The sequence below is a fragment of the Populus euphratica genome, unplaced genomic scaffold (assembly GCF_000495115.2).
Source record: "Populus euphratica unplaced genomic scaffold, PopEup_1.0 scaffold433.1, whole genome shotgun sequence".
NCBI lineage: Eukaryota > Viridiplantae > Streptophyta > Magnoliopsida > Malpighiales > Salicaceae > Populus > Populus euphratica.
This window is the reverse complement of record NW_011500322.1, coordinates 56,766-64,828: the sequence shown is the minus strand read 5'-3', so window position 1 is coordinate 64,828 and position 8,063 is coordinate 56,766. Positions and strand designations below refer to the sequence as shown.

The following is an 8,063-nucleotide window of genomic DNA, read 5'->3' as shown; positions in this document are numbered from 1 at the left end:
ACAAAATGACAAATAAACTATGAATTATAGACTAACAAAACAACTCTGTCAATGAAATTATAAAATCTTATAGTGATAAAAGTACATATTTACTCTTGATTATAAAGAAAATAGTGATAAAAAAATTCAAAATTAGTTTAAACATTAATTTAGCTAGGCTGAGGATATGGATATATAGTCCATAAAGATTTTCTTGGCTATGAAATATAAAGGTGATTTTTCTCATGCATATTTATAACAGGATGGTTTTCATGAACCCAAAGCTGCCCTATAAGGGTCTATCATCAAGAAAAAGATGTTAAAATTGCAACATCTTTTTCTCGCTATCTTAAGATGGCTTTAAACACTCTATTCTTACAGGGAGAGCAGCTAAGTAACTTCACTGGTCGAAAAGGAAGCTAATAATCATAGAGAAACAAATTAAGTCTTCCAAAGTTCTTGCAATAATTATGAACTTCTTACATGCCTCTTGTCCCTGGCTAAAGTTCTGAAATCCAGTCACAGAAGTTTTCATCTCCAAATGAAGTACACATGCTCTTGAAATCATTTACACATTACCAACAACAAGAGAGAAAGTTACATAGTAGGTGTTCTCTTATGAGCAATGAAGAGCACAAAACTCAAAGCATCCATCCTGGAATGAACCCATGGACTTGCTGGGTGGCATGTGTTGTTGCAGTCATCTGGTCTGAACCAACAGGGTTGTAGCTGTTTTCACCATATGAACAAACAGAAAGAGGATTAGGATATATATAGCTGATAAATTGACGAATCAATATTATGGACACTGTCTTAGCCTTGAATGGTTGATTTCAGTACTGATTAGATAATGAACAAATGACAAAGTGATTGAGAGATCTTGAGAAGTTGAATGTTTACCCTATTTGCAAAGTGGGATTGCATTCTAAAGCCTGGAATAGCCCCTGAGACTGAGCATGCTGGTGGCCGTAGGACATATTTTGCTGATCATCACCTTCCCATGATGGTCGGAGGCTATTTCTTGCACTGATTTCATCCAGCTGCCAAACATTAGAAACACGAAAACAGAAGGCAAATCATATTAGCTACCAAACGTGAGTATTTCAGAATATTAGTAATTCTAGAAAGAGCTCATATAGAATGTCATGTTCTGAAGAATTGAATTGTTGCTAAATTTGACAATTGGAGTGTGCTAGCCAGAATTTTAGTACATAGAAAAAACTGAAAGTGTAAAGAATGAGACCAAAGCATAACAGGAAACTCCTGATTCCAGTATAAGTAAAGAATTAAGACAGTATTAAGTGTACTAAACATGGTTTTTTTTTTTTTTTTTAACATTTTTAGATTGTAAAAGGAAATACTGGTAGCTATTGGAAGCTTTCATGGCTAGCTGAACTTAGCTATCCATTAATCATCGGAAAAAGTGTGGAGTTTGGTTTTAGAGATCACTATATATGGATTCTTAAGGAGAAATGAAAGATTAAATATCCCGATCAGCATGAAAAATGCAAGGCCTTTAAACCATGTTGACGAATAACTCCTGACAATCTTGCAGAAAACAAATTTCTATAAAGTATGAAATCAATTTGGATATAGCAAGTTAACACATTACCTTTATTGTCAAACCTCTGTTAGCTTCCAGCAACAGATGTTCCTGTACTCGAAACACTTTTCAGTTAGCATTCGAAGCAACACAAAGTCAGTTACTCTAATTATACCACCACTTTTATTTACCTTATTTTGAAGATCAGCAAGTTGGTCGAGCATATACTGGGTCTGCAAAGTGGCATGGAATAATAATATTATCAAACACAATCTAGAAGAACTTGTATTTCTTATCAGCAAAAATCAATAAGAAGCATCATATACAAAGCACATGCTTTCTCAAGAGATAAGAACAGCAGGTTCTTAACCTATGCAAGCCAAGCCAAGCCAAGAAACAATCTCATAGTTTAAGTAAGATATACTACAGTAGAATTGCTTGATGCAAAATGATCAGCATGTATGCTGATAACAGGTGGAGATCAGGGCATCAATGGCATAATCAAGGCAACGTTGATCTTTCCTAACAAAGATGGGACCATTAAATACGCTGTACAACTAGAACAGGCTGCACAAACAAATGGTTGAAAGAAAGATCGCCATCTACACCTATCTTTAAGACCGTAAAGGAAAACCATGAAATGAAAGGAAAGAAACAGGGAAAGAAAGCTATTAGGCCTCAATAACTGCATTAAAAAAATCTTAACACAAGCATTAGTTGTTAGCTAGAACACCTTTTGGGTCAATCTTCCAAGTAATCTTGTCTTGTTTTCTGGTTCATGTAACTTTAACATCATTGAACATTAATGCAAGAAATTTACACAGAAAATCATTTGGATTGTGAAATTCGCTGTTCCCTTGACGCTAAAAAGAAACAAGTAACACTAAAAATTAAATTACCTTAGTTGACCGAACTTGGTTCAATGACGACTCTAACTGACGCTCGAGCTGCTCAAGCTCTTTAGTATTCAGAGGTCCGAGGTCCTCTCCAAGAAGGTTCCTGCAGAATTTATCAAGGATAAGAACTGCTTATATTTGATAACAAGGCAGCATCCACTAAAATTTTTACGGTCCGTGAAGAAACTTCAGCTTGAATCGCAACATCTTCATGTCATGGTGCAACTAAATATCTTGAAAGTAAAATTTGCAAAAATAGAACGATCTATGATGCTTGCTATTGTGGTTACCTCTGAGTTCGTTGCAGGGCCTCAAATCTTGCTTTCACTTTCAAGTACTCCCTATAGCTGCTCTGCTACCATACACCCGAATCAGTTGAAAATATAACTCAAGTTTTTCTAATGAAATAGATGATCAAAATATGACAGCTCGATGGCTGGCTTGGTTACAAAACCATATCACGCATGAAGTCAGCTTGTAATAAAGGCAAAGTGAACTCTTAACCTTAATTCTTCTTCGTTTATTTATATTTCTTTATATACTTAACCTATTCCAATATTGTGCGAAAAACAGCATCACCATTCATCATCAATGTTACAGAATCATTTTCTATTTTGATTAAGCAGTCTCTTTCATCTGTCCCCTTTATGAGAAATAACCCAACTAAGTTGTTGCATAGGTTTTTGAAGGCCTTTTCAAATTGCAAAAGGCTTGAATCTCCTTAAAAATAGCAAGGTATCCGTAACTCAATCTTTTTCCTCAACCATCATCAACTATTGATGACTAATAGATAGTTGATAAATTAGAGTACTAATATCATGATTTCTTGTATTAAGAAGATTCAAGCCTATGCGATTTGGCAATGCCTTGAAAAAACTGAAGCAACAGACAGCCATTCTCTTTGGCTTGCTTCCAATATAACAATTCAACTAAATCTTGCGTGTGGCTCGCCAATTTGTTTTTGCGTAAAAGTTATAGGCCAAAGCTCTATCATCCAAAATTTGAGGAAATACTTCCCGTATATCATAAAATTTGCATAGATGGGTATTTATAGCAAAGAAAAAATTTGTGACTTTTATGTACCATAAGTTCAAAGTAGTTAAACTGTCATTTGTTATTAAAATGTTTCAACAGATCATATGTTATTACAAATTGTTAGATTATGAGAAAAGCATAATGAATATCAATGTACGGTATCTAAAAATAGTATTATACTGTAGTCATATACATGTAGGGAACAGAATACAACTAAGCTTACCTCGAGCTCCTTGGCTGGTTTATTGACTTCTTCTGCACCATAGCTGCACTTCTGATACCTTTCAAGGGTCTTGAGCATGCTGCGTAAGGGAAAAACATAAAACAAGGCTAATAAAAACACAGTCGGATTATCGGAAAAATAGCAAAGCAAAATGGAATTTTGTTCTTATTCTTTATAAAACAAGACCATTGTATTAATCACGTGCTTACAAAAAAAAAAAACATTCCAAGTTACTAGTGACTGCTACTTTTAACTAGGAATTTTTTTTTTTTGAAAATTCCATTTATTCATTTATGGACAAATCGGTCTTTCTATGTATTATTATGGAAAAATAAAAGATATTGATCGTTCTCACATGCTGAACTTTCTTTAAGATCAAACAATTTCATCAAATTAAATATAATTGTATGTATGATAGTACTATCTATTATACCGGAAATATCAAAAAAACCGATTAGTGAAATTGCTCAGGATTGTACCAAGGCACACACTCAAAAGTAGCCTGTCTGTTTCATCATCTGGAAGCCACACAGATGTTTCTTTACTCCTAAATGCAATGTGGGAATCCCTGCAGACAACTCTCCATAAACTGTGATCTCAAAATCTTGATTGATTTCATTTTAATTTGGTACGCATAACTAAACTACTAAAATTATAAGCCATTATCCATCTTTCTATGACCTGATTGATTTCCTACAAGAGATAGAGGTGGATTAAATTATAAGATCTGGTGATATTTGATCCATCCACACATTGCAAGACCTCCATGCCCTTCCACGCAGTCGAGAAACTGCATTAATGGTCATATTGACATCAAGATGTACAAGGTTTATTATGAAATAGGGGTAGCCCGTACGTGATACCTCTATTTTGAGTATATTTATTAGTTTTAATGGATCCAGCACCTCTATTTCTTTCCAAATGCCAACCTCCCTGTGTACCACGAGAAGGGGTCAGGTTTAACCAATATAGAGTATGATGCATGGGGGTAGTGATCCATATATATGACTGTCCATGTATAATAAATCTAGGGTTTTCTTATGTACAAATATTTCTAAACAAACCTATCATACACTTTTTTGCATAATAAACGTCAGTGTACCTTTAGTTTATTTATGCTTTCCTAGTAGGCCTACCTATCAATTTTTTCTATTAAAATTTTCTTGTTAAGATATTTTATTGATCCTTAAAATTTTCATGCTATCTCTTTTTTTAAATTTCACTACAATACCATCTATAATTTTATCAATATATATTAAAGGATTATTTTTATTGATATATCTATAAATAAATTTTTCTGTCAAGTTAATTTCATTGATAAAGTTGATAATAAAAGTTACAAGTCATTATATTTTTCTAGTTTTTTTTTATTTTTTCTTTTCCTGTTATAATTTCCTTAATATATATATATCAACAAAATGTTTTCATTAATGTTTATCAAAAGATACAGTGAAAAAATATGTCAATAAAATTCATTGTAATTTACTAAAAAAATTTTTTTATTAGAGTTTCTGTTTATATTTATCAAATTCCTAGTATTGAAATTCCTGATTACATTGGTTAATAACAATACATTAGTTAAAACCAGTATTAAAACCCAACTTTGAAGTAACATTTTGATCCCTTTACAAACAAAAATTTTTGTTTACAACGTTTAAATTTCTTGCAATATATATGATCTTTAACTTATGAAAACTCTAAAATCAACTCCATTTCCGAACTTTTCTTCTTTAATTTTACCCCAAAACACTTTAAATTTAACAGTATAATATTTAAGACATCCATATGTTTCAAACTCCAATTCGCAGTTCAAGTTCTGATCAACATCCATCCATCTTTTCCAATTCAATGATTAGGCCAAGGTTTAAAACCTGAAAACAAAATGACCTCTTTTTTTTTTATTTCGCTTGATTTATTTTTTTCCGTATACTATAATATTTATAGTATTGTGCTACTTACCAAAAAAAAAATAACAGAAAAGTGTATGAAGACTATATAAATATAACAGGCTTATTTTTTGAAAAATGATATTGAAAAGTACAAACAATATTATTATCTGATAAATTCTACAAAGAAGGCATTCAAAATTGGTGATCAAAGAATTTGCTCCTAGCAAAGATCAACAGAAGTAGCTAACACACGAGAATCAATTGACGATTTCATGTTTATTTTCCCGGTAGCTGGTGTTATAAGATAAAAACCCTAGATAATGTCAGTTTTACGTACATTTCTAATGGCAATCTCTAGACCCGCTTGCTTGTTGTAAGAAGTTAAATAATAGTAAAAAACACATGCATAGTTGCACTGAAAGGTTTAAAAGAAGAAGAAGAAAGGTTTTGAAACACTCAAGAATCTAGAATGGAACTAAATCAATCCACTACATGCTTAGTTTCCTTTTCATTTTTTTTCTTAAAAAAAAAAACTCGTAATCAAGTGAACAAATCCCAATAAAAGTGTAAAATATCCAAAATCTTATGCTACTAGAATTTCTAAAAGAAAGCGTACATTTATTGTAGTTTAGTTAATAACCACACTTTCATTATTGAATCAGGTGCCTACAGGGATTTCTGGAAGAACCATGTAACAAGGGAGAAGTACTTTCTATACCTAGCAGATAACACTTATTATGGCCAAGTAATTCTCAGCCTTTTCACACTCCAAAGTTTTCTCTAACTAACCCAAATTGTCTTATGGGTAAGAACAGGTTTCATGGATAATCAACTCAACCTCATTTAATTATTAGCACTCTTCAAACCAAACATTTTACACAGGGAAAACCAATTTAAAATCAAAATTTGAAGAGCTACCAGCTACCGGCCGCTGGATATATCAGTTTCTTTTGTTGTTTTTTCAACCTAGGGGAAAGATAAATTAGAAAAGAAAACAGAAGAAGCGATGGTATTTTTTTTTTGTCGAAGAATTTGAAATTTCTTGAGAGAAAAAGAGGAATCTTGAGCTACTATTGAATTGATCACCTTAATATAAATGCTTGATCAATTAGGTACTATAGCTCACCAAAGCATGAACAACAGAAAGACTTCAAATTTAATTCAGATCCCATGAAGCAAGAATCATAACGAGAAGATCAAACAAAAAACTAATAGATATGAGCTTCACAATGATCACAACAAAACAAAACAATAAAAATTTTTATACTTCACCGAATTGTTAACCTTGATTACCATCAAACTTGAAAAGTGATCGTTTCAGAAAAAAAATAAACTCTGAAAAATTGTTAGATAGAAAGAGATTCAAATAAGCTTGCTTTTTGAGACAAGAATCACACAAAATATCAAGTCCATGAACAAATAAAGATAGACGATAAATGGATCCAACCTAAGATTATTATTTTCTTAAAAAATATGGCTTAAAAGATTGCGATAAGAAAAAAAAAAAAAAAAAAAAAAAAAAAAAAAAAAGGGTCATACTTAGATGTGCTACAAAACTCGTAGAGCTTGCCACGGTTAGAGAAGATGATGAGAGCAACCTCAGCATCACAGAGCACAGATAACTCATAAGCTTTCTTCAACAACCCATTTCTTCTCTTCGCAAACGTCACCTGCCTGTTTATCTTGTTCTCTATCCTCTTCAGCTCCACTCTACCTCTCCCCATAGTCCTTAACTATAATCACAAGCCAAAAAAACCAAATAAATACCATCTTTCGTTATAATTGATACATAAATCTAACCATATAAGTTAATGATATATTTACTTCTGTATTAGTCTTTATTTCCTTTATCTTTCCTTTTCTTTTGTTTTTTTTTTTTTCGTTTCTTGTTCTTCTCTCAAGAGCAAGAAGAAGGTGATCTACACTTTTAGGAATCAGAACCCAAACTGTAACCAAATATGTGAAAAACGAAGAGAAAGTAAGATATTTTAAAGAAACCCTAGAGAGAAAGAAAGACCCACCAATAATAGAGAGAACAACAAAAGTTTGTAGAAAGAGAAAGGTATAAGTTTAAAGAAGTGCTTCGGTTGTCTTCTTCTTTTCTGTGATATATATATATATATATATATATATATATATATAGAAAAGAAATGCAGCTTAGGGTTAGCTGTTCTTTCTAGTTACGTGCAACCTCTGTGTATTTTACTGTTTTATTTTTCAGTATTAACGGCAATGGAGTTCTCTACTTGACTTTCTACTAATTAAGCATCTCCTAATCGTCATTATGTATGTCTTTCGCATTTATATATTTATATTTATAAATTATATTGAAAAAAAATAATTTCTTTACAATTTTCTTGAAGATGAATTAATATATATATATATATATATATAAAGTAAATTCATTTATTACCTTTCAAAGCTTCTTGGTTATTACTTTTTTGTCACATCATTGATTACGAGCGTAGGTTCTAAGTTTGGAGAGTGTATTCACGCGC

General features: G+C 31.9%; 1 protein-coding gene across 2 annotated transcripts; it reads right to left on the bottom strand.

Annotated features, from left to right (window-relative positions):
• Positions 1 to 410: 410 nt before the first annotated feature.
• On the bottom strand, positions 411 to 7,675 carry LOC105113601 (developmental protein SEPALLATA 2-like). 2 transcript variants are annotated; one of them, XM_011009838.1, is made up of 9 exons: positions 7,587 to 7,675; positions 7,105 to 7,298; positions 3,677 to 3,755; positions 2,709 to 2,770; positions 2,422 to 2,521; positions 1,714 to 1,755; positions 1,592 to 1,633; positions 880 to 1,019; positions 411 to 708 (listed from the first exon to the last, which is right to left on the bottom strand). In XM_011009838.1, exons 2-9 carry the CDS (start codon positions 7,287 to 7,289, stop codon positions 621 to 623), a joined length of 738 nt encoding a protein of 245 aa, XP_011008140.1. In that variant the 5' UTR covers positions 7,290 to 7,298; positions 7,587 to 7,675; the 3' UTR covers positions 411 to 620. The 2 variants fall into 2 exon arrangements, with proteins under 2 accessions (XP_011008140.1, XP_011008141.1); XM_011009839.1 differs by lacking the exon at positions 7,587 to 7,675 and adding an exon at positions 7,390 to 7,562.
• Positions 7,676 to 8,063: the final 388 nt, after the last annotated feature.

What these genes read in the sequence shown, in the direction of transcription:
- LOC105113601 (XM_011009838.1), bottom strand. Translation starts at nt 7,289, where the DNA reads ATGGGGAGAGGTAGAGTGGAGCTGAAGAGGATAGAGAACAAGATAAAC. An exon ending in TTGCTGATCTTCAAAATAAG is followed by an intron (nt 1,634 to 1,713) that starts GTAAATAAAAGT and finishes TTTCGAGTACAG; the next exon opens with GAACATCTGTTGCTGGAAGC. An exon ending in ACAGAGGTTTGACAATAAAG is followed by an intron (nt 1,020 to 1,591) that starts GTAATGTGTTAA and finishes AATGTTTGGCAG; the next exon opens with CTGGATGAAATCAGTGCAAG.